This window comes from Mycteria americana, chromosome 6 (genome assembly GCF_035582795.1).
Source record: "Mycteria americana isolate JAX WOST 10 ecotype Jacksonville Zoo and Gardens chromosome 6, USCA_MyAme_1.0, whole genome shotgun sequence".
In the NCBI taxonomy this organism is placed as follows: Eukaryota; Metazoa; Chordata; class Aves; order Ciconiiformes; family Ciconiidae; genus Mycteria; species Mycteria americana.
The window spans coordinates 71,106,043-71,132,911 of NC_134370.1; the positions used below are offsets into that span (position 1 = coordinate 71,106,043).

Below are 26,869 nucleotides of genomic sequence, written 5' to 3' on the forward strand. Positions count from 1 at the left end.
AGCAAGATGCCCAAGACTATAGCATGAATTATTTACAGTGTGCAACTTTTTGCTGGATTTCAAGCCCATCTCTCTGCAGATCTGCCACCTGAAGGAGCGGCGCAGGCTGCGTTGCTCTCTCATGCACTCTGTGAACAGGAGGGGACATGCTGGCTTACTGCTTACACTCACCTCCGGGTCTGAAAGTATCTCAGCAAACTTCTGGTAAGTGAAGGTCCCCGACTGCAGGATCAAGTCTCCTTCCTGGTCTGAGCATTGACCACAGAAGATCAGTAGTTTGTGGGCTGATGAATCACACACCAGGGAGCGGACCTGTTACCGTGAGACAGAGTGTTGCAGTCAGAAAGGTATCTGCATCCCTCACCAGCACCCAGAAACCCAATCACATGGACAGGCCATACTTACGCATTATTCGCACACAGCCAAAACATAAGTTTTCTACATACAGGAGAGTAGGTTATTGAAGAGGGAAGACACTGCTGCTGCCTGCCTGACACAGCTCCATGTCACACCAAAATTCACATTGAGAAAGTAGGCCAATGCTAAGAGAAAATGTTTGGCGTCACACTGCCACGTGAGAGGCTGGCACATTTAGACTCTCATCAAACTAGAATGCTCAAGGTTCAGAAGCCCTCCACCTTGTTTGCTAGGAAACTCTACAAGCTCCTGAGAAATCCTTAAAATCGGGCAATTCTAAGCCACTAACTCTTCCAGGAAGCAGCTCATTCCTAAAGGATTAGCCCACAAGAAACCATACACTCTTGTGTGTTTCTTTGTCTAGCAGTAAATTCTGCCACACAATACTGGTTACTGCATAGATCTTGGTGGCAAGCCCAGAACACCTGGCCACTTCACCACACCTTGGAGCAGACTGCCAGCATGTTCAAACTCTGCGGAAGGTACCAAGTGTGATGATCATGGCCTCTATGTCAAGCAAGGGCAGGAGAGCTGATGTGGAGAAAACCTGCTGGCATCTGGTCCTTACCTCAGACACGATGCTGTCCACATTGGGATTTACCAGGATCACTGTCTCCAGGGTATCGCTCCGGTGATGGAGGGTTCTTTGGCCTGGGGAGAGGCAAGGGATTAGACAGGATGGGAGAAGCTGATGAGACAGTATCTGCCTACTGATGTTTTAGCCTCAAAAATTCCACTTCAGCATGGGTTTGATTGCAAGGCTTCAACTTGCATTCTAGACCCAATTTAATACCTGGGTCTCATAGAACAAAGCAAATTCTTTTCAGTAACAAGGAAAAAATCCTAGTTCTGGATCAGCGCAATTTGCAACTCAACTCCAACGTGTTCTGAAGTCCACAGTGCCAGGCATATCAAGCTGCCCGCTTGTGCCAGACAGCTGTGCCCCGTAAACGCTGGCACAGACCAATTATCCCCTCCAGACAGAAGCATCTTGCCTCACTGCAGCTACCACGGAGAGGTATCTCTGGATGTTGTCCAAGCCTTAGTCACCACAGGGTTTTGTGAGCCTGCTGGTGCGTGCCAACTCACCCCTCATTAGAGTGCTGCAGCACTAATGACGAATCTCTCATCATTCTTAATAAGTTTTTCTCTTATGCAGTGTTTTTCTTTAATCCAAATGTGCACTCCTAGAGGTAAACTGCTGCTATGGGAACCATCTAGATGGTAAGAATGCTTGTTCTCCTGTCTCCCTCCTGTGAGAGTCACAAACAGGCACCCCGACAGGACCCTGCTCTCTCTCTATATTTAGGCAAAAAAGGAAGAGCCAAAGAAGAGCAAGCAAGAGCCTGGTAGTGCAAAAAAGCAGCCTGTGTGCTCACCTTGGCACGGGCATTACATGGGTATTTGGCAAAATATTGACATAATGCCTGGGCCCTATTAATTTATTAGGAAGAAGAGTGGCGAGCGCCTGCCATCCTGAAAGGCAGGGCTAGAGCCATCGTTGTGTACCCACGTCAAACAGCTCTGGGAAGCAGGACGATGTACAGGACCAGCACTTCCCTTGACATGGCAGGCAGCACATAATTTTTGGATTCTGGTCTTTGCAAATACCTACCTCTGCACACTACATCCACTCTACAAGGCAGGCACTTAGAACTTAACTGTTGGAATGTATAATTTATAGGGTTTAAATCTTTCATAGGCTTTAACCCCTCATACAGACTGGAGGGCCATAGATCTTCACTGAAAATGGACATCTATTTCTATTTTTCATCTTCCAGACAACTGCTGCTCTTTGACAATGTCATTCTTTCCACCCTCTCTATTCCACAACCTCCCATCAGCTCTCCTTCTAGACAGATCTCAGTCCTTCTAAAACAGCTTGATCAAACTGGTATTTCAAAGAAAGACACCAAAAGGACACAAAAAGAAAGAAGTCAGAGAAAGGCCAATACTCAGTATAGCTTTAATCAAACTCATTTTACTGGGATGTTTTACTCTGGCTGCCAGCAATTACGTATAAACCAGACAGATATGCCCAGAAGGCGACTTTCACCCCAACATGAGAGCGGCTCTAAGCTCTCAGCAGAACTAGTTATGCTCGGCATCCCTAGCTGTTTTCTGAACTTGTGTTCTTTCACTTTGTCTCAAAATGGTCCCTCCAGACTAAAACAAAACCATCACTGTGCAAAGGAAATGCTTGCACTGAGTTCAGTGGCATTTCTGCCACTCGATGTGGGATGCGGTGTACGGATGGGAGAGGCTGGGCACCAAGCCCCCGCACAAAGAAGGAATGCTGCGAGCGAGCCCGCGGGGAGCGGTGTGGGAGAGGTGGCGCAGAGGAGGAGGGCCCCGGAGGCGTTCTGGGGCACGCACTGCGGCCAAAAGCAGCAACCCCCCCCTCATCCTCGAGGCGATGGTAATTGTACAGGCATTGCTGATACCTCGGCACTGCTTAGGTCCCAGCAGCCAGCACGAGGAGTACCTCGTTTCCGCACTGATTGCATCGTGCAGTTTTCACACAGCTCACCCCACACCAGGACCTCCGCTCACGTGCTGCTCAGAGCACCCAGAACAGAAGCAATCTGCTCCCATTTCTCAGCAGTGGTCTTGGACAAAGTGAAACCCACGCCGTTCCCCAGGCTTCAACTTCTGCCACCTCGCTACCTATACCTCCCAGACAGACTTTTTTGGCAGTCGTTACCCACGTCACTTGGAGAACACAGCTTGGCGTACAGAACCAACACCAGCAGCCTCTTCCGTGTGCCATATGAAAGGAGGGCTCTCAGGCACAGTGTAGTCACTGGTGCCCAGCATGTGGGCATCCTTCCAGGCACCAGGTGCCAAGGCACTGCGGAGCCCACGCCAGCCCGAGGGCTGCAGGCTGGGCAGCGCTTGGTGGCCAATGCCAGCTGTACAGGGAAAGGGGCTTGCCTGCAGGACTAGCAGGCATGAAAATACTGCTGCTCTTTGCCATTTCTGTGGTTCAAGCCCAAGCAGCTGAGCTGTCACTGCTGAGACTGGTAAACAAAGCACGGCTGGTTAGCATTCTGCTTGCATCCTCTCACCCCCTGGAGGGGCTGTCGCCTTCATACTTGAAAGAAAGCAAAGGGCTCAAGCTGTGGGGCCAGCAGCTGCTGGCAGATGGAAGGTAGGAATGGTGAAGTACCGAGTCTTGTGAAGGGCCGTGAAGATGATTAAGGGACTGAAGCATTTTCATATGAGGCGAGGCTGAACGCACTAAGACTGTTCAGGCTGGAAAAGAGAAGGCTTGGGGTGGGGGAGGGATCTTATCAATATGTATGACTATGTGATGGGAGGGAATGAAGAGGAAGGCAGACTCTCTTCTCAGTAGTGCCCAGTGGCAGGGCAAGAGGCACAAATTAAGACACATGCAATTCCATCTGAACACAAGAAAACACTTTTTTTACTGTGAGGGTGGTCAAACACTGGAATAGGTTGTACAAAGAGGTTGTGGAGTAACCATCCTCAGAGGTACTCAAAACCCAACTGGGCACAGTCCTGGGAAACCTGCTCTAGCTGACCCTTCTTGAGCAGGTGGGATTGGACTAGACCATCTCAAGAGGTCCCTTCCAACCTATGATTCGGTGATTCTGTGACTCTGAAGCAGTGCAGCGCTCCAGAGCTTTGCTCCTGACCTGCTGTTGGGCAGATTCCCTTTCTTCAGTTGCAGCAGTTGGTTCTCAGAAGGATACAGGAGCACGGCCATACAGACAGGCCATTTCCAGAAACAGTGAATCACCGCACACACACATGCGTGCCAAAACCCAAAACTGTTCTTCAGCTTAGTTCAGAGATAAAGCAGAACAGCAACACAAATGCCAGGCTGAACTGCAAACTGTGAGCGAGACAGCAACACGGTGACCTAACCCGGCCTGTGAACTCGCCAGGGCGAGCGCCCCAGCCCCGGCTCACGCCCAGGCTGCTAGCAGCTGCCTCCCCAGCCCAGGGACAGCAGCACCCCTGTACGTGACAGAGCACACACTGGGCTGGGCCCAGCTGAGAGAATACCCGTCACCCCAAGGTCTCTTTGAATCCACGTGCTCGTCAGTCTGAGGAGCCCCCTTTGCTGGCCGCTTCCTCTATACAGGCCTGCAGAAGCAGCTGCACAGACAAAGGATTGAAACACAGACTGGGGCATCCTTCTTCTTACTAACAAAAATTATGTGCAACAGAAATGAGTAGCAGTGCGACCGACGTCGCAGACACAGTGACTGAAAGCACGCTGTTCAGGTCATTGCCAGACATTTGCTCTTACTAGAGCCCTACCACAGTGAAATGCATGCCTGGAAATACCACTGCAAATGGCAAAATCCCTTAATTACATTTACCAGTACGAGGAATATCCTTCTCAGGCTGCTGAAGACTGCTGTCTTCAACCTGCCTAGGACAAACATCTGAACAAAGCTCTCCGACCACAGATCTCCAGGTGCATTCTGAACACAGATCCCTGACCCTGCTCAGCCCTCTCAAACTATGCTCACAAGCTGCTACGTTAAATTAAATCTCCTCTCCCCTAGTAACTGCGGGAGTAAACTTCATTACCATTGAATTTCTCATTTTGTACCAGTCTTCACATTGTGCGTTCAGGCATGTCCCGATTACTGCAGTCATCACAATGCCTGTGCACTTCCAGAGAATGTTTCTATCCCTCATGTCCCCCCCAAGGCAGAAAGCCCCCGGTCTTCACCATCTGTTCCTTAAGAGGAGAGTTTTTCTAGTCACTCGTAACCGCTGCCACCTATCCCTGAAACTCTTCCAGTTCTGCTATGGCCTTTAGGATGAGATGAGTAAGAGCAGAAATATACAAGACGAGAAGGAACACAGAAGACTCACAGGGTGGCATTATTGGATTTTCTGTGTTATTCCCCATCCTATTTTTTATGCATCGTAACATAACCTGACACTAGCTTTGCACCAAATAAAGATCTTCAGTTGGGTACGCAGTGACATCGAAATTTCACCCTGCCATGACATTATTGAGCCTTTATAAGTAGCCTGGAAGGTTTAATTTTTATAGTGTGCTTGATTTTGTGTTTTTTGGCAATGAATGTAATGGGACATCATGATGACTATTCAATTTAGTTGCAGAAGTTCCTCACAGTCTTTTCTAGATATAAGTAACTGAGTCATCTACAAATTTAGCTACCTCCATGTTCATTCCAACCTCTTTCCTCGTCATTACTGTATTGATCAGCTTTATATTTAGTAGGAAATCATGAAGCCCTTGTATTTTACCTCTGGATGCTGCACAAACTTGACCATATATTTGTTTTCTAATTTGTTTTCTGTCTCTTAGGTAGTTTTTGACTCATGGCATTAGTTGCCTTTTACCCACACAAAGTGCTTGCTGCATAACGTATGTAAAGATTAAATACACAAATGCACCCATTCATGACCTCAGTGAAATTTCAGAAAACAGACAGGGGCATTCTCCTTCTCCACACAGATCGCACTACTGACCATTGTGCAGAAGTAACATCACCTTCATCCTGAAGGACCGCAGAGGGCCCACACAAAGCTCTCTTTCTACAGGGCAGCCACCTCTTGGACGGCAGGCAGCCAGAACTGACCATGGGGGCATTACACAAAAATGTCCCAGAGGTGACAAACAACGGCTTTTCTAGGCAATCCTAGAGGAACTTCCATGGCTAATACTAAGGGGGCACTTCAGGATGTGCAGGCGGCACTCACGGATCATTAGCGGGGAGGAAGGAAAAGTCTGGGTTTTTGATTTTTTTTTTGAAGGGTATGTATAGCTTACATAGCAGAAGGGCTGAGGGGGGACCTGATCGTCGCAGTCTACACCTTCCTCACGGGGGACAGTGGAGGGGGAGGTGCTGATCTCCTCTCTCTGGTGACCAGCATAGGACACGAGGGAATGGAATGAAGCTGTGTCAGGGCAAGTTCAGGTTGGACATTAGGAAAACGTTCTTCACCGAGAGGGTGGTCGGTCACTGGAACAGGCTCGCCAGGGAAGCGGTCAGGGCACCAAGCCTGTCAGAGTTCAAGGAGCATCTGGACGATGCTCTTAGTCATACGGTTTAGCGTTAGGTAGTCCTGCGAGGAGCAGGGAGTTGGACTCCATGATCCTTGTGGGTCCCTTCCAACTTGAGATATTCTATGATTATGTGGCCCACTGAGTGCAGAATTAATTTGGTTATGGTGGAGGATAGCAAGTGATGAGCAAAGCCACACAGATTTTGGAGTCGGTGTGAATTAACCATCCAGGGCTGTCTACATGCACAAAGTGATAGAGGGCAAGAGAACGAAGGACCAGACACTGTGGTTTTAGTGATTAGCAGTCAAGCAAAGAGGACTATGTGGGGAGGTCAGTCTGGGCTAAAACAAAGGACAGTGCTCTAGGGTAACGATGTGACAAACAGGATGCCCAAGAAAGAGATCATCCTAGAAGCAGACAGATGGCCGTGGAGGCAGAAAAGGAGGTCATGCTGCCAATACAGATCCTTGTACGCAATGTGTTTTGCCACTCTAATTGAAAGCACCTAACAATCCCTGTAGCTGAATAATAAATTCTGGGCTGGTCTGAAGGGCTGGCAAGGATAGCTGCAAGAGCTGCTCCTTGGCATTTGCTTTAACCTTTTGGACCATCAGACCTCAGAGGTCGTCTTATTCTGTTGATCAGAACTGGAAGAACCATGGTTACAACTCACTGTGCTGAAATCAGAGACCAATTGTCAGGGCAGTGGGACCCAGGTTCTCACCTCTGTGAAATATGATCACCTAGGCCAGGGCACTAGAGTCATCTGTCAAGGGAGAGACTGTGCAGAACTGTCACGATGCTCTGGCTGGCACGCCAAACTGTAAGGAACATAAGGGCCACAAAGATGATTAAAGGACTGGCACATCTCTGACGAGAGGAGGGCTGAGAGGCGGGACTGTTTAGCCTGGAAAAGACAAAGCTCAGGGGAGGGATCTTACCAATGTTTGTTCGTATCTGATGGCAGGGTGTAAAGTCTGGGCTGCAGAACTCTCAGGACCTTGCCATGATGCAGAGGATGGAGGCTGTTCATCTGACCACACAGAAACCAATCCTCTCCCCATCCAGGGACCATTCTTTATTCCTCATTACCTCCCTTATCCTTCCCACACCCTTTGCCTCCTTTGTCCCTAAGATTATTTGGGCTTACCAGGCCAGGTTCTACCTGTGAAGCAAACACCAATAGTACACTGATAAAAAATACCAAGGTTTCACAGTCTGGACATGTTATCAAGGCACACAGGCCACAGCAATTAAACACCAACTCTTCCTAACTTTCTGACCTCTTACCTGATGTTATGAACGTACCTCTTCAGGGTGGCACTTCTGAAAAGACTCTTCTTACAAGAAGATCCTAGATATCACTAAGGTTCAGCTACACTTTAGCGAAGAGTTGAGCCTTGTGTTACATGGTCTTCCTGATGCCCTATTGAAAAAAGTCCACCTCTGAAGACAGTCAAACCACGCATGAGGGTTTTCAGAGTGCATAAATTTGCATAATTAACATGAGCTAGTGCAAGCTGAAAGACTGCCATTTCCTTCACGCTGAAATGACATCATAACGCTGAGATAGTAACTGACTTTCATTCTGAGGCTGTGAAGTCTCCAACTGCAGCTTCTGCAGTGCCAATGGGAGAAAAAGGATCCAGCCCCAAATGGTGTCCATTCAGAGAAAATGAAACAGCGCATTCATTCACAAACACTCCAGGACTGTACCAAGTACAGCAAGCCACAGCTCCTTGGGAGAGAGCTTATAAAGACCAGAGGAAAGGGAGGAAAGGTCCTGCACAGAATTCTGAGCAGGGTCCTGCCTCTTATCCCACCTGTGCAAATACACCTTCCTATCTCCTACTGCAATATGGACCCACCCCTCCACAGGACCAAGGAAGCCCTGTGTTGTTCAGCAGTGAGGGAGAGGAGTGAATGTACTCTTGCCGGAAGCAATGTCCTACGCCCGGCACCTGAAGGGCACACAGCTGCTGAAGCTCCTTCCTCCAGCATGCAAATTGAACGGCGTACAGCTGGTAGGACCAGCTCTGGCTGGTGGAGATTTGGAAGCTCTGCCAGCTACTCAGATGGGCTCAGGAATTAAAAAATAAACACAAAGATTGCTTTGGCAGCCAGTACACAAGCCGGCAACTGTGAATTCACCATTCAACTCCTCCTTACCTGCAGACTTGCATCTCAGAAACATCTCGTAGCTCCTCTGTACCTGGGCATCCTTGCTGTACTGCAGGAGTAACAGCCCTGACCTGTTACGACGGGCCAGAGGGACGTATCAACCCTCGAGACATGCTTAGGCGATTTCATAGCTGTGGGCAGAAGTGTGGGCAATCTGTGGGCAACCACAGCACCACCAACATGAACTGGAATGTGCTACAGAGCGGCGGGAGGAAAGTTTGCACACAGCCTTCCTGCCGTCTGCATGCTCAAACCATTCGAGAGGAGAGTCCTCAATAAATTTGGAAAGAAACCCCTCCACAGAGGGTCAGGCTGAAGAGATTCTGAACAGTGTGTGGGCATTTGTGGTGGGTTCTAGAAAGGAAAGATTCTGGGCAAATTCAATTTTACAGAAAACTGTCATTTCCTGCTCTTGGCAGAGGGAGGCAGCTGCCTTAAGCAAAGCACCTGTACAGGGCCTGGCCCCGTGCAAGCAGCAGCAGCTGCCGCTGCCACAAATGCAGCACGGAGAGCAAACGGCTATGTCTCACTCTGGCCTGGCCTCGAGAGGCTAAACGGGAGTCTAGAACACGCTAGCATCAGCCTCTGCCCTGGCCGAGGGAAGCAGGCCGTCTCCGCTTCTCGGAGCTTAGCCACGTAGGAGACAGCCACCATCGCGTTCTGCGTTACAGCCCGCTTCCAAACTAGATCGCCCAGACGCAGGGAAAGCAGCTTGGCCAGTTCCTCCGACCCAGAGAGAGGATGACCCACAGTCTCAACTAGCTTCCGCAGGCTGTCAATTAGGTTCCAAAGCTGATGTAGTGCTTATGTTGGCTGCAACAGTAAATTGTTTTACTAACAAACTGTCCTTAAAAAAACATTTATTTCTAAGCACAGTATTAAGGTTTTTAGATTACCACAGAACATCTCTGTTAGAGTGAAATAACGGCTAAAATTATTGATAAAAGCAATTAAAGATTTTTTTCTTAAACTTGCAGCGATCCCTCAGTTATTTTTACTTCTTTCTTTTCCCCAAAAACGTTGAGAAAATTCTTTTCAGGATACTCTATCTATTTACGTACACAGAATCCCAGGCTCCCAGTTCTTACTTTTTTTTCAGACAACAATGGCTGTGTTGGGTTCAGCATATGTTTTGATTGAGAAGATAAGATAAGGCCACTGCACTTCCTCAGTTTAAATCTCTCTGTTCTTTCTTGCCATGACCATTACACTCTCTGGGCTCCCAGGATTATTTCTTCATTCGTCTTGACTGTTCAAAACACCTTCCAATTTGTTATTGTCCATGCCTATGATCAACACGCTCTTTACGTCCCAGTCCTGGTCTGCCCTGAAGGAGCATTAAGGAAATGGGAAAAGCGTATTTCAGAGCAGCTCTCCCGGACGCGGGAGGCTCAGCTGCCGGCTGCCTCAGCTCTCGTGGCCTGAGCCGAGGCTCTGGCAGGGCGACCGGCCCCTGGCGGGGACGGACCCCGCAGGCACCAGCCAGCTGAGCAGCTGCAGAGGCAACCACCGAGAAACAAGAACTGGGCCCCAACACTACGCCATCGCTTCTGCACTCCTAAGACAAGAGATTCTCACCTGCAGCTCCTCCATGCAGTCTGGGTGGAAAGCTGGAGGCCTATATCCAGACGCCATCTCCTCAGAGGACAACAGAGAACCCCAAAGAAGATGGCACAGCGGCCTGCTCACTGGCACGTTCTCTCGGGAGATGGTGACCCCTGACTCCCTCCCTGCCAGGGACAGAGCAGGATTGCTCTCAACCCCTCCGGCTGAAGCTTGTCTCTTTTGCAGACACTTGAAACACCCGCTAGCACAGAGATGCGAACGGGATCTTCACACATCTGCGTCCCAAACACCAGACCGTACCGTGAGTGTCTTTGCTCCCTCCCCCAACAACTCTAAGGAATAATTAGTTAATTATGCAAGCCACAGCCATCTCGACAGGGGACACAAAGAACGCCCTTGGACTGGCAGCACCCTGTTGTGCGAGAGGCGTTTTTGCTTTGCAGTCCTGAATCTGTGCGTTGGTTCCAGCTCAGGCATTCAAACACGATCTCTAACACCCCCGCGGACGCCCTTGGGTGTGTTTACCAGAACGACAGGACATTTCCCACTCTAGTGCTCCTTACCTTTTAATGGTAGCGTTGTGTCAGGCGAGATGAGACTTTCAGGCAAGATAAGTGGAGAAACACCAGGTAAGGCCTACAGCTGGAGCTTGGTGTAAACTGCCCAGAAAAGACTAAGAGATATTTTGAGTGCTAGGTGGGAGGCTGCAGTGCAAACTGGTGCCTCACTGTGGGATTCAGGTGCCTGAAGAGCTGCAGCAATCCCAGTGATTCTGGGCACATCCAGCTCTTTGCTTCCCTTCCAGAGATGCGCAGAGCAAAGGGCACAGCCAGCTCACTGGGCGATCGCAGCCAAAAGGGCCGTCCCACAGCCTCCTCCCCCAACTTGTATTCACAACATGCGACAGCCACAGTAACTACTTATTATAATAAAAGCATTATTACGGAAGTGCTGTAGTTTTAGCTTTCTAGTGTGATTCAACAGCTGAGAATGATGAGGAATTGGCTTCAGGCAGTGCTTTGTGGTCCACCAGCAAGTGTTCTCCCTCTCATGGTCTGAAAAAGTCTACAGTAAAGATTTATTTCATATACTTTCTATTTTTAGGTCATCAAACACTCTGCAGAAATAGATAAATAAGTATCTATTTATTTATCAATGGCTAAATCTAAAGATCTATCTCCTTAGCGATTTTCTTTAGTGATTTTCTCTTAGCTAAAGAAAGAGAAAATCACTGTGTACTGGCAAAGGGAAAACATATTTTTAGTGGGAATATGAAAATCAGCTGAAAATTGAGAGGCAAGAAGCTGTAGCAAAGCACTGAGTCCCTGTAAGGGAAGGCTAGGGCAGAGCTATGTGTTGTCCTGTGGAGCAATGGAAGGGAGCATACAAGCGATCACCAACCGGGTCACAGATGAAACCACACAGGAGATAAAATGCGGGATTTTAAACCACACCTAGAAAAGAAGGGGAAGCCAATGGTGTTTGAGCACGGAAGTATTATTATATGCATGAGTTTTTATTTTTTATGGAAGTTTCAAAAAAGTGTGTGATGATTTTTCATATTGGGATACTGAGTCACACAGTTAAAATCATGGAACCACTGAAATAAAGCCCTGTGAATGTGCAATAGGAGACACACCTTATCTGGAGGAACTGAATAAACAATTACAACGCACAGGAAAACACAAAGCAGTGTGCAGAGAGAGTGAAGAGAATTCAAACATCTCTACGAAGCAAAGCATCCCCTGGGAACTGTAGACCTGAAAGCACACCCACGTTGACTTCAGCCTGGTAACAAGGGGAAATCTCCAGGTATTGGTCTTAGCTTTAGTTAACATCCCAGCCACAGACTGATGGGAATTCTGGGTACACATGGTATGTTTACCACTGTTACCCAGTTAGACTGAAGCTGGGTAGAGGGCAGAAGAGCACCTGCTCAGGAATACACCACCACATGCACTAAACCCCCCTTAGAGTTCAAGGGTTTCCTGACGGGTGGCTCTGTACGTGGAGAAAAGTCTGTCGCACCCAAGCCCGACAGGAGGCTTGGCAGTACAGCACACAGAGAATAGTCGAGAAGGATGCAGCACGCGGCAAGAGCATTAGGTGAGCCAGAGCAGAGCCGGTGACACATTCTGTACTCTTTCAAGGGCTTCAGTTTCCAACGAGAGCGTCTACCCCGTTGCCTTCAGGAGGACAAACAGGACAACTGGTCACAGATATGCTTCCAGGAAACACCAGTACAACCTAACTCCCTCAGTGTAAAAGGAGCCATGAAGTGCTAGGATCAAGAAAGAAGAGAGCAGCTGATTTGGGACAGAATAGGCACTAACTTTAGAACAGCTCAGAGGCAGAGAAAAAGCCTTAAATGCTGCAGAACTCTGCAAGTAGAGAGCTTTGTGTAAAAAGGCAGAGAAAGAAGACAGCATCAGCAAGACAACTCCAAGAAGGAGAGAAGTTTCTCAACAGGAGCAGAGTCAAAGAGTGAAATTAACTGAGAACCACACTAGGCAGGACAGAGAAAGGAAAAACACAGCAGTAACCAGTCATTAGGGTCAAAAGACCACCACCTCTGGGAGGATGAGACAGCAACAGATTTTCAAGAAGATGGGAAAGCACAACAGATTAAATGAATTACTGTCAAAAACAGTAGTGCGTGGTGTGGTACACTTACACACAGCAGGAGGGGCACAGAATGGTCTGGGGCGAAGAAGAACAAGGTCTGGTTTCCAGAACCATTGCTGAGTCTGTCAGGATGGAGAGGGTTGAGGCGTCTGAAGCCATGCTCAGGTTTCCTTTTGTGGATCTAGCTGGAGATGTTTAGTAACTTACCTTACCACACTGTTACTGCATGTCAGGAGAACTGATGATGCTTTAAGGTAAGAACAGGCTCTGCAAAATGACTGACTGCCTCCTGGGGAATTACCACAAAGGTGAACCAGCAGCAGGGCAAGAGAAGGAGGTGAAATATTCTTTAAGGTATGGCACTTGCCACATCCCAGGAGATACTCCTCCTAACCATTTGCCTGCGTCTTCCTATCTTCCCTCCTCCCTGTGATATTTTCATGCCATCTACAGCTCCTCTCCCAGGCAACCTCTATTTCTATACTGTGCCAACCATAGCAACCATCTCATTGCTTCCTAATTGCACATACTGTCTCACTTTTATGCTAAAGAGCAATTTGATAGCTCAGCCATTTTAGAACCACTAATTGAAGACACAGATGTTCACTTTGGAAACAGCTGTATCTATTTCCAGAAGTTACTGTTCCTAACTGTTCATTAAATGCCCCTCAACTGGAAGTTACACCACCACTGACCTACGTTAATGGATAAGATGAGCACTTCTATCTAGTTTGCCAGGTGCAGAATCAGTCATGAGAGATTCTGTTCCCTTCAGCAGCTTTGCTGACTCAAGCTAGCCTTGCATCCTTTTGCTGTGAAACAGTGTATGGCATTCACGTGAGTCAAGAACACAGCTCTGCACAGGGCATTATCTCCAGCTGTGAGGAGCTGGAGCTGTAACTTCTTAAATGTCTCCAGCTAAACCCGCAAAAGGAAACATACACACACCTTAAGATACCCTCTTATCTTGGTGCCCTCACTGCACCAGCCCCTGGCAGACTTACAGGTGGTCCCTTTGGAAACCAAAGTAACGTTTCACGTTTTCCTTGTCAGTGAGACTTCAGCTGTGATTTGCTGCCAGTCCCTGAACAGAGGTGCCCACAAAACTGTTCCTGTTGGTATTGAGGCAGATGCCTGTTCCAGATTCCAGGGCTGAAGATTCCTCTAAGTCGCAGAGCTGGACAGCTTCCGATTTCTTAATTTTAATAAGAATATGCATCACAGGATACATGTTCTTACAAGCAGAACAGAGCACAGATTCAAAAAAACCTGCACATTTCTCCTAGTTTTGAAGTATCTGGGTAATGCTGATTCTGACTGACTTGGAGGTACAGCTCATGATCTGTCCTATTTCTCTCGCCGATTTTTTTTTTTTGAGAACTGATCAATATGATATGTGTAAGCAAGCTGCCTGAGGCAGAGAGAACTTAGTTGTATCAAAGAGGGGATGGCTGTCACAAATAAGGAAATAATTCTGAGATTTCCTCCTGTTTGCCTATTGAGATGTCAAATTTCTGGCAAGAGGCTCCTGCCTCTGATTTCTAGCATCTGTTTAGACTGCTCAAACCTCCTTCCTATTCCCTACTGTTAACAGTCTTATTCTCAGTAGCTTTTCTTCCCTCTCACCTGCTTGTTTTGAAGATGACCTGCTGAATGTCATCTCCCTTTAAGATACAGATATCAAACCAGCCGTGGACTCTGTGTGGCTGGGGTGGTAAAGCACAGAAGGACTATATTCTGCCAACCCTTGAGAAAAAGCAGCTGCCCTCTGCCAACATCTTTCTTTGCTGCGTTTTGACTTTGCACACTTGGATCTAATTGCCACTTGACAAGATTCTCTGCATGGTCTGGATTCCTGGGATTTGATTTACAGCAATGAATGGGATATAGAAAGTTATTTCAAAGCGCAGAGCTTCAAGGCCTCCTGTCCCTTCTGCTAGCAAATGCAGGCCTTGTCTCTTCAGCATTGAAAAGAGAGGCATTTGGGGGAAGCCAAGGAGGTTTCTAGCAGAGTAGGGACACCTTCTTCTCTCAATACTGGCGACAAGTCAGCTCGGCCACTGCCTCTCACCAGTCTGCCTTGCACTGAGCTCACCGAAGTCTCACTTCATAACAGGAGCCCCTACTTCTTAATGCTACCCAGTCTAGCCAGTCTAGGCCTCTTTCAGCTTGTACATTACACAGTGGAATCAGGGACTGAACTTACTGACTTGGGAGAATAAAAAGGTCTAGAAGAGGCCTCCACCACCACGAACACTTTTGTCTCAGGGTCTCTCACTTGTTCAGCTCCCTCAGAGCCACACAGGCACAGAACCCTTCCACGCTCCCATGCCTCCCTCTTCCTTGACAATTGTCTTTGCCTTTGAATATGGACCAACAGCAAGAAATAAACCCCGTAACAATTAAAACTCCCACGCAAATCTAGCAACCAGGAACTGGGCCAGAACACATATTGTGCTCATACCTACCAGCCTGCAAGCTGGTTCTTCAAAAAGATGCCACACAGATCAAAGCCACAGAGAACCACCCCATCCAATGTTTTCCTACAATGGAAAGGAGTCATATTTGTTTGAAGCCATTTACTTCTTTTATGGCCTGGGCAGTGTTTGCAGGTCTATCCAAGTACTAGGCATTTAGTAGGCACGGAGGTGTTGGGTTGACGGTTGGACTAGATAATCCTAGAGCTCTTTTCCAACCTTAATGATTCTGTGATTCTACTGCAACTTACTCCTCTAAAACCATTTTAGGAAGCTTTTTGGAACATAAATCTAGTCAACCAGAAGGTAAATCACTGGCTTCTTGCCCACTTCTCCTCTAAGACAGCTACTAGCACCTTGAGTGCCTGATGACAGACTGACATTCCTCAGGCAACATTCAAGAGAGAGATACTAGCAGCCTTTTCCTTCCAGTTTTCTCCTTAATTATTTAAGATTTTGGCACTGGAGCTTATTAGAGAGTGGCACAGGCGAGGTGGTTGGATCCCAGTGAAATAAAGGTTAGCTACAGCAAGCGCAAAAACAATTAACTTAATCTCTTAACTTGAAAGTCAATAGAGGAAACAAATGATCCAGACTTGCCAGTTATGCTGCCATGGTTTTTTAGCACAATCTATTTGTAGCTATAGCATGTTGTGAAAAACAGCACTAAGCTTTTACAGCCTTCATCTTTTCACTGGAAACAACCAAAAGGACTTTTCTCAAGACTACCAAAATACATGAAAAGCAGAGCTAGCAAATGCCAGCCCACCCATGCAGTGGTACCATGCAGCTTCTGGACAAGCCTCCAGGTGACAGCTAAGGTTCTAGCTTATGCTGCTTATGTCCTGCCAGCTGGTATTTCTATTTTCTTACCATGGCCAGTATCCCAGTGGCAGCAATGGACTCTCCTTTCCAACCTTAAAACAGCTACAAGAGTTTCAGGTCAGGTATTCTATGAACATATTCAGTAACAACCGTTTATTACGCCACTGCTGCCTGAGGCATTTAGCTGACTCCCAGGGGAATCAGAAGAGGCTCAGCCTTTCGCACAGGAGGGGTCTGAAACGGTCTTGCTGTGCCTAAGCTCTGTGATGTGTTTTCACCTTTGCTTCACACTAAAGACAAGGAGATAGATTTCCACGTGCCTGACTGGTGACTATAGATGAGTTCTTCTCCTGTTGCACCTTCTTCTCCAGGATCTCAAAAGTTAGTACAAATTTACAAAAGATTTCTTGTTTTGCAGAATGCCAGAGACACAAAGAACCTACGTACCTGGTCAAACTGTGAACCCAGGGCCCTGAGGTAGGTTCTAGTAAATTGCCAGAGACTTTGGTGCTTCACAAGAAGGCTCATGAAAGACAATAATATGCGCAAAGAGACACACAAGTTATTCAGTAGGACACACTGATAACAGACATGCGTATTAAATCCTACCCCCTCTGTGTCTTACATGCCTCCTTCCATTTGGGATTCTCAGCCCTCTTAGATGAAATATCCAAGCCTTTACTTTCAAAAGCAAAGAAAGGGCTCACTCATTTCTTTTAAAACACAGAAACTGGGATGATGACGCTTTTCAGAAAGACAGAAGTGAATCAAAATTGCATTCCTCATTAAAGAAAAAACCCAACCCAGTACTATTCTATACATTTGAAAGATCGGTCCAGCAAGACTTAAAGGCCTGTCTCAGGAGAACTGAGAACCTGCTGGCCAAGGTCACCAATGCTCGAGTTCATCTGTGAATAAAGCCTCGGAAGGACAGAGATTTCCTGAAGAGCTAGATACACAACTAATTGTTCCATTAGTACTAACTTTTGAGATCCTGGAGAGGAAGGCGCGAGAGGAGGAGACTGATGGATAGTCACCAGTCAGCATGTGTAGAAATTTTTCTCCATTTCTTTAGTGTGAAGCAAAGGTAAAAACAAGCCACAGAGCTTAGGCACAGCAAGGTGTGGAACTAAGACTGCTTTTTGTGTGTCCACTCTGCACTGTCCCACTGCAATAATCCTACCTCCCTCCACATTCCCTGCAGTCACTGCAATATCCTCAGTTCCTCTCATGAGTCATAACTACCAACTGGTCAAGCGGCAGCACGCTCGGAGATAGAAGCGCACTGTCTGACGGCTGGTGCCTAAGTGGTGACTGCCCAGATGGCAGGCCAAACAGAATGCGTACTGTCCCAGCGAAGGCACCGATTCGGACCACTCTCCTCTACTGCCCCCAGTTTTCACAAAACTGGAAGAAACTTGTTACTTTTAATGCTTTAGTAGAAGGGAATGCGTTTACTCCAGACAAACACAAAGCATGTGTATTTCTAAGAGGAATTCATACTACTCAACCAAGCACCTCTAAGGGGATGGAGAAAAAGCTAATACAAACTGAGAAGTTAGAACCAAAGTAGCTCAATACTTTCTCTAGTCTTTCCTGTCAAGGCTCGTGCTGGAGTCCAGAAAGACATGGTCCTGTAGCTAATTCAGGATTTCTGAGGGGAAAGAAAAATAAATCCTCTTTTTCCATCTCAGTAAATTCTCCCCAGAATAATTTCTAAGCATTCATTTACACGTAACTTACTCTCTTTCCTCCCATACAGAGTTACCGGGCTGATAGATAGTCTCTATCACCTCCCTTTCTTCCCCAGGTACTTTTGCCTAATGATCACTTCACAGGCTAGCAGACACACCCTTCATTTTGAGCTAGCTACTACTGTCAGGTCCCTGTATGCTACCCAGACAATCATCTCATCTTCTTTGGCCTCCCATAGCATCTCCTTTCAAGGTCCTGGAGATCTCTCTCTTCTACCTATCAATTAGTAGCGGAAAGCCTGTGATAACGCACATAGCACACGTGGCTGTGCTAGCCAAGTGGCCAGAAGTAGCATGCACTGGGATCTCTATACTCAGATACCCATCACAAAGATACATTGCTGGATCCTTATTTGGCTCTCAGTTTCTTCTTCTTTTGTGAGATGCAGCCATCCCAGGAGTTGCCTAGGATGGGCTGTGTGTGAACATGTGCAAAGAACACAAGACCACATCCCACAGACGCTCACGCTGAGGAACCCCTCTTCCACCCTTACTCTGGTGTCCAGCCGTGCTCCTTTGAATGAGACACACTGCACCTCCTGTTCATGTGCACACGGCTTCCTTGCTTTCACCAAAGAGAGCCTGTGCTGGCTATTGCTCACCATACTCCTGTACTCAAGTCCATCATCCACTTAGCACCATATCTGCTGAGGAGGTGACTCAGGTATGCCAACAACACAGACGTGAGGAAGAGTGGCAAAAAGACATTGACAGGACATGGATTGTTTTGTCAGGAAAGAAACTACTGCAAAGCTACACACCCCTCTCTCTCCAGAATGTGAGCAGGGCGGAGGATCTGACAGCCTGGCCTTGTCAGATCGCAGGAAAGGAAAGGAGGGGAGGAAAAAAAGGTTCCTGGCCTGTATACGACAGCTACTTGCTGAAGAAAGTGTAAGGACAGACATGCAGTCTGGATGCAGCCAACCGGTATGGAGCCATCAAGGAGACAGGGAGGGTACTGACCTTATACACCAAAAGGCCCCCTGCCCCATCAGAAGAAAGAGGAATCCCTGTCATTCTGGAACAGTGCCCAGCCTGCAGGGCTTTTCACAGTGGAACCAGAGCTACTTGGAATAGAAACAGCCTCGTCTCTGAGATCAGAGAGTTTAAACCGGAGCTTGTTTTTTCTGCAGTCATAAGCCAGCAGGCACCAGCTGCAGAATTTGCCGCAGTGTGTGTGTGCGCGCGTGTGTTTCTGCGTGTGCGAGTGTGCAGCAGCCACGCTCCTCCCCTCCAAGCTCACTGTGTGATAAATGTGTCCAGATCCCTCCTTTTTCCCCTCCCTACATCACTGATAGTCCCAGTCTGATCGCCCTCAGTCCCCTCTCTTCTCTATTAAGAAAGCTTTTGTTGGCATCACTGCTGATTTCTTTTCATTGCTCCCTCCCTGGTCAATGAGGTTTGCCTCTCCTTCTTCTCCCTCTTACCCAAAACAGCAGCATCTGACAGATATTCACGGTCACGTACCCTCGTCTGCGCAACGTGCCAAACCCTGCTCCAGCTCCTCTAGCTCTGGACCCCGGAGATAAAAGGCCCTATTTTTCAATACTTCACCACATTTTAGCATTAGCGTACAGATGATTTAACACTTTTAACAAGATGTTCGCTGGTGACAACACTGAAGGATGCCGAAGATACCCTATGAAAACAGAACCCCGTGTGTCTGTGGACTGCAAAGTCATCGTCACGCTGTACCACTGGTGATGCAGGAGAGCTAATCCTACAGGGAGAAGCTGGCCCCTTATACCTCTGTGCTACATGAGAAATATAGCAGGGTAAAGGATGACAAAGGACCACTGCCAGGAAAAAGCACTTTGCTATTCTCATTTCTAAAGCACAAAATCCCTCCCTATAGCCTACTAGGATGAAAATCAGCACCAAGCCTGGCCACATCTCCTCTCCTCTGCTGCCCTAGAAAGGCTGCATCACTCACATTTTACAAGAACATTCCCTTTTTCCTCCCCCACTAACTGGACGCATTTGGATGCTTTTTGGCTTCCCGTAGTGGAAGAATGTAGTCTTGAACAGCTTGAAGCCAGACTTCAGCTACTTCAAGACTACTCATGTGTGGGTGTGCAGCACCAAAGGAAAGAGAAATTGCAAAAGGGACCCTGTATCTCTCTTCCATCTCATCAGCAGCATGATAGTCCACCTTAACAACCCTCCCCCTCCTGACTGGCATTAGCCTCATTCCAGCATCAGCACTGAGCTGAGCAGTGATACAGACACTAATGCTGGCTTTCACCAAGCCTTGCCCAAAGGGAGCGTCTCTGAGATGCCTTGTGCCATCTCATCCCTTCTCCAGTAGCACACCATCTTCAGGAAAGACCATACTGGGATAAATCGTAATTCTGCAGGGCTCCTTAAGTCCCTGACAGGCAAAGTATCTCCTCCAGATTCTTCTCTAGACCCATCTTCATACATCCTTCTCTGTGTTTGAGCTAATGACACAAGTGCAGCAAACAGCTGAGCAGCTAGGGAATTCGGCTCCTGTTCCTATACTCAGGACACAAGCAGCTGAGAAGGGGCGAGGTCCTCAGACAGATCATAAAAAAAAATAAGCTCCATCTGCAGCCACCTTTCCCTCTTGTCACTAGTCCTTTCCTTCTCAACCACCAGTCAGTCACCCCCCCTACTCCAATAGGATCGAGTTCCAGGGAAAGAAAAACGCGTTTGCTATAGCCCGCTCCGCAAAGGCTGCCTCGCCCGCTCCTGGGCAAGGGCAGAGCAGACCCAGCAACTCGCCCCCCGAGACGAGGCAGCGGAGAGCAAGGGAGCCCGGTCGGGGCTAAGTCCGTTTGCCAGGTACCAAAATTCACAGTCACCTCCCCGGAAAAACCCGTCCTGCCCTGGTCGACCAGCTTCCTTCAAAGCGACAAGCAGCATCAGAGCAAGAACAAAGCCAGCGCTGGCTGTCCCAGTCCCGCGCCCACCCCGCCCCCGCCAACAGCACCGGGCGCTCGGCCGTTCCGACCGCTACCGACACCCTCCACCGCCCGCTCAGAGCCCTTCAGCCTCCGGGTGGGGCCGACAGGGTAGGAAAGGGACGCGCACGTACCATCCTGCGGCGGGGCGAGCGGCCCACGGAGCAGCAGCCGCCCAGGGCTGCCCGAGAGCGGCCGGCGCGCAGGCACAGCCGGGCTGCCGCCAGCAGCTGCGGAGCCGGGGCGGGCGGAGGGAGGAGCTGCCCGCCCCGCCCCGCCCCCGCCGCCTTAACCCGCTGCGGGCCGCAGCGCCCGCCCGCGGCCCCGCGCCTCCCCGGCGGGGCCCGCGAACCCAGCGCGCCGCGGGCTCGGCCGGCCGGCCGGCCCCGCGCTGCTGCCGCCCCGAGGCGGGCCGAGCTGGACGCGGGGCCCGGGGCCCGGGCAAGGGGGAACGCCAGGCCTCCGGCCGGCGCTCCGAAACACGGGACCCCGGGCAAACGCCTGCAAACGGGCGGGTTCCCGTGCTGTCAGAGCACTTTCTCCCCACGGCCTACAGTCAGGCTCCCCCTCACAGGAGCGCCCCAGGGGGCCGCTCCCCATCTCGTCTGAGGGGGGCTCCGGTTCAAGTCACTCTGAGGCCGAACCGCATGCCTGGCTGCACCTGCGGAGCAGCTCCTCCCGGTACGGAGAAGCAACATGAAGTACCAGGCACGGCCTCAGCGGCCTGGCTGCCGGTGAACAGGGGTGTGCCAGTGGTGATCTCTGATCCCACCGAACAGGTAACAGAGCTTGGATGAGCAATGCAAGAACACCAGCAACCTGACCTCTGGAGCCCTACGGCCGGCACTGTTTTCTAAGAACCTCGCAACTCGTTTCATAACCAGTATCAGTGCCTGGCTCGTTTGACCTCCAATGCAGTTGACAGAGAAGCGTGCTTTCTTGTTCCTGCTCTGCTGGGCTTAGGCCTATCAGTCCAGCATGGGAATATATCGATTACTCCATGGCATGCTAGCTGCCCAGTGCAACCTTTTTTCACAGCAAGCACTGAAACCACTACCGGTGCCCTGCTTGCTGTACACAAGATCCTGGCTTACTTTTAGATTCCAGAATTAAGTCTGAAAGCTGGAGATGGCCTGCCTGTCCTACAGCAAGTCTCCCTCTCAGTGATCTTCCAAGGGCTGGCAGAGACAGAGGAATAAAAGTATCACAGCATTTTGATGAGTTTTTTAAAAAAATTAGAACCTACTCTTCTGTAGCTTTTAGATGATGCCAATCAGTGGCAAATATCTGTGAACCTCAGGAAAAATTAACGCACTAGAATCAAACATCTTTGATTTCTGTATGTTTTGAACAGGTAACATCCTCATCTTAACATCCTATTTAAAAAGACTAAAGAATAAAAAAACCCACATTCTCAAGGGACAAACTATTGAAAAAAAGCAGTTCCATGCTCTAGGAGCTGCAGAACTGCTCCATTACATCTGTCACATCCCAGTCTTCTGCTTGACAGTTCCAACACACAGGCAGTAACACCAGCTACTGGATGATGCCAGTTGGTCTACAGCGGTGGCTGGGAACCACTCCCAATGGGCTGGAGCCTCTGTGGTGAGCACTGGGAGAGAACGGAGCCTTCTGGATTCTGCTTTCACCTCCAACACAAAAGTCACTGCAGGGAGCAGTTCCGTGATCTGTGCCCAATCACGCACTTGACCATCAAATCAGACAATAGCAGGTGGTGAGGGACACAGTTGTCTTCCAGTCACCGGAATCATCAGTGCAGCATAACCTCCCAGCCACAGGAATATAGCAACAACTGCAACAAAGCAATCAAGTGCTTCTTTTTAATATACACCTTTGGATTGTTAAATCCCGGGACAAAATGTTGGAATGTTCTCTGAAAGATCTGCAGCAGGGCATACTGACCTTCCAGTGACTCAGAGGGGCAGCTGGTTCTGGTCACCAACACAAACGACCACAGGTAATAGTCAACACTTTCAAGCACAATTGTCAACTGAGGTACTGAAAAGGGTTTCATCTTTGGAAAGAAAATGAGGGCTCAGTCTGAAGCCAGCTTTTTTGGGTGAAAAAGCCTGGGTTCTGAAAAGGAGTACAAGTTCCTACTGTCTTCTTTGAAAGAGAGCAGAGGTGACCCTTTTTCCATTTTGGTGGAAAGTGAAAGGGTTTTTTTGAAACGTGTACTACATAATATGGAATGAGAATCTATGGATTTACATTTGTTTAATTTAGGATTTATGTCAGTGCTGGGATTACCATGAAGAACAGTTCTATATATGCTGAAGAAGGGGCTGCAGTCAAATGGCTACAGCCACCCATTGCCACTAGGATCTTAACATTCAGTTCAGTGTCTATTGAGCAATACATGTGACTTCAGCAAAGTCTTGTCATCATGGAATTCATGGATTCTGACAGTAGCCAGGACCGTGAAACAAATGATCATAGGGATGTGGAAAAGTAAATCACTGCATAGATCGGGCTGGGAGTGTCCCATCTTTGGCTGCAGAAGAGCTCAGCTCCCCACCCCACAGTCAATCACATGGAACGGAAGAATTCCAAGTTTCACTTCTATGAAATGTTTGCCTCAAAGAGCAGAAGCAAGCCTGCTTGCTGGTCCTAGGCTTTTTCATGCTGCTTCTTCTTGGTGCCTGTTATAACTAGCTGTGTTAGTTGTAAGGTAATGATCAATCATTTCAATTTGGTTTGATAGTTTTAATTAAAACTGTTGGGACAGCAGTCAGAACACAGCCCACCACACTTCTATATATTCTTTACTCCTGCCTGTAAAGAGTGGAGATGATGCAGAAAAGCCCATTCCACAGCATACCTGTGCATTCCTACTCCCTCATCTGACAAAGTTTGGCCTCAAAAACCCTCTCATGACCCTTAATCCTTAAGAACTTTAGAATGGGAACACTGGGTCAGGCAATGAGCCCATCTAGACCACAGCCACGAGTGGACAGCTAGGGAAAGAGCATAAAATACATGTGTAATTGAGGTATATCAATCTGTCCTCTCGGCTCCTGGCAGATGCCCTCACTCACCAACTAAGGTTGTTTCTGCATCTCTATGTAGAAATTTCATGAGCTTCTCTATTGCTTTCTGAAGCTATGTATACTTTTGAACTCTGTAGCAATCGTTTAGTGATGCATCATGTGTAAAGATCACTTCCTCTTGTATATTTGGTTTGTAACTTCTGCTTAGTGATTTCATTTTATATTCCCTAATTCTTAGGTTATGGGGGGGGGGGGGGGGGGATCATTTCCCATTAACCTTCACTAGAGCATTTGTATTCTCGTATCTGTCACATTGCTCTTCCACTGCCTTTTCTATAAGGCAAGAACTGCTAGGTTTGGGGTTTTTTATTTGATTGGTCGGTTGCTTTTTAAGTCTCCTCTTGTAGTGAAGCCTTTTGATCATCCCTATCACTTTTCTGATCTTAGAATATTCTTCAAGACAGGGAAAGAGGGAGAGGGACCAGAACTGCACAACACATTCACGAATTGAGAGCACTATACACCAACGTAAGGGCATAATGATTTTTTCTATGGCGTTTTCTACTGTTCTAATTCCTAACATTCCATTTGCTTTTTGACTGTAGCTAAGCATTGAGATTGCTGCTACTCTTTAGAGCCAGTCCTTGATAACTTCAAATCAGCAGCCAGCTGTTATTTCAGCATTGACACTATACTCCAAATCATTTACGAACACATCAAACAGCACAGGCCCCGTACAGATCCCAGACATGCTGATTGTGACAGTGATGCTGGTAAGAACCTCCCTCACCATGATAAAGAACAGCATCAGGATAACATCTGCCAGTATCCATCTCTTCACTGAGAACACAAGTATAACACTAATCTTAGTGGGCCCCAGGTCCTTCCAAGTCCTTTTAAAAAAGTATCCCATGTTCCAGGTTTTTTCTTTGGTATCCTGAAGACATTTATGTTGATCCTTAATATAACAACTGTGGAATAGCATATTCAATCTAGCTTTAGAAAGCATTTTAGCCACCAGTTAGCAAAAGCTTACTGATTTCCATGAAATCATAGAAGAGGAAATCTATTGTAGTATACTCCCCGTACACTACTACCCCTGCACAAGACAGAAGTGGGCTGTCTCCACCCTGATGGCTTTTTTTTTTTTTTTTGCATATGTATACAGGCTGTATTTGCCCCCCTCCTTTCCCCCAAACATGAATATATTACCTTTGTTGTCCATGCTCCCAGCCTCCTCTGCTCATCACTTCAGACTCATTTTCTCATCCCCTGTGCACCACAACAGACATTCTTAGAAACAGGAGATTATAACCACCTATTGTGCTTGTCATCCCACTATAACCAGTATAACACAAGCCAGAGAGGTTTTCACAGTCAAAGTGACTAAGGAGTCAGACGTAAAGAGCAAAGTAAACAGGTGGGGATGCAGAACAACTACAAAACAAACATGCAGTCCCCTTTTTCAGCTTAAAGATGTACAAGGTGAGCAAAAGATATTACCTAAAAGGTGCCGCTTTGCGACAGTGCTGAGGACAAAGCAAGAGGGTGTATTTGCTAATACTGCTGCATATAAACTAGGCTTCTTAATATTTGGGTTAACATCACCCACTTAAGTGTAAGAACTGCCCAGATGGCAGCCTACAGGGTGGACCTGGCCGACAGGCTAATTCCATCCAGCCTACAGTTTTTCAGGTCTTTCCTAACAAACCTACGACAACGAGACACAGGTCTATGTCACTCCAGAGAGCAGTGCAACTGGGGCAGGAAGGAAGAGAGGGGGTTAGATAGCCTTGGTCTAGAACTGGTCTATGTTGGAAATTGTGTTGCCATTAGTAGATTTTCAAGAGCACTTCAGGATCACAGCTCCCCGCTACCACACACGGGAAAGGCATACACACTAGGACGTTTCATATAGGGACACACAACTCTGCAGCCTTTTTCTTTTCTACGCCATTACAATGGTGACCAAACTTGGCCCCTGGCAGGATACTGAGGGCAGCAAGATCTCCTTCTGTATCAATATTTTTATATTGATATAGCATATTCTATTTCAAGCAGCAAAATAAGATTTAACTGTCTAATCAGGACATTTAATGATATTAGTAATTGTTCCAAAATGCCTCCCTGTTAATAGTCATGCAAGTATACTTTTAAGCATGAACTAGTCTGATGTCCTTAACTGTATTAAAACTTTTTGAATATATGAAGTGAACAGGCCAATTTGTTATCTTCCATCCATGATCTTGTTTTGTAAGGAAGTAATATTGTTTCAACAATATCATACCACGCTCTTATCACTCTTTTGCCTCAAAATCTCTGTATGTCAAAAATTCAGTGTCTTCCAATTGCTATTGGAAGTTTACATCAGAAATCGTTATCTCTATGAAATTCATGACTGAAGGTCCATACAGCTACTGTCTCTAATTTACCTCTCACATTCTGCTCTTGGTTATGCGTTCAGGCCCCAGCAGCCAGGAATGCATCTTTTTGTACTTTACAAGTGTTTTTTACAAAGAAAAATTACTTACGAGGTATGGTAGTTTTCACAAAGCACAGTTCTTTCAGATATATGTACTGCTTGACCAGCAAGACACTGACTCAAAGCTGAAGAGGTTCTAAAAACACTGCTGCCTTTACCACGCACCAGTTATTTAACTGGCCTAAAAAGCCTCCTGCACAGCAGTTCTTTGAGGCAGCCCTCCTGCCTTCATGTGATCACGTAACAGTTGCAGATAACCTCTTCTTTTTAGCTTTTAAAGAAAACAACAAATGATCATTTAGCAAAAAGCCTAAAAATAGCTGTCAAAAGCAGAAGAGGGGCACTAATAAGGAAAGCACTTACTGAGCTTCAAGTCTCTTCCAGTTCCTAAAGAGAGGCCACTGAGCTTCTAGTTTCCACTTCCCACTTCCTAAAGCCAGGGAGCCCTACAGAGCTATGATCAAGAACATTTCAGTTTCTTCACTCCTTCAGGAAATCGAGAGATTCCCCTGACAGTTCTGGGACATCACAGACCAGGCACCAGGACCACAGAACAGGAGTATACAGATGCTTAGGATTAAAAAA

The 26,869-nt window shown here is 47.6% G+C and overlaps 1 protein-coding gene across 3 annotated transcripts in view; it reads right to left on the reverse strand.

Moving 5' to 3' along the window:
- MAP1A (microtubule associated protein 1A) overlaps positions 1-26,869 on the reverse strand; it is a 72,109-nt gene that overhangs the window by 17,457 nt on the left and 27,783 nt on the right. For 2 of the 3 annotated variants that reach the window (XM_075506554.1, XM_075506556.1), the window contains exons 3-4: positions 986-1,068; positions 172-312 (exon numbers count right to left, since the gene is read on the reverse strand). In XM_075506554.1, coding sequence (XP_075362669.1) covers positions 172-312; positions 986-1,068 — 224 coding nt within the window. Of the gene's footprint in view, positions 1-171; positions 313-985; positions 1,069-20,925; positions 21,023-26,869 lie in introns of those variants that run through there. The other variant, XM_075506555.1, reaches the window with a different exon arrangement.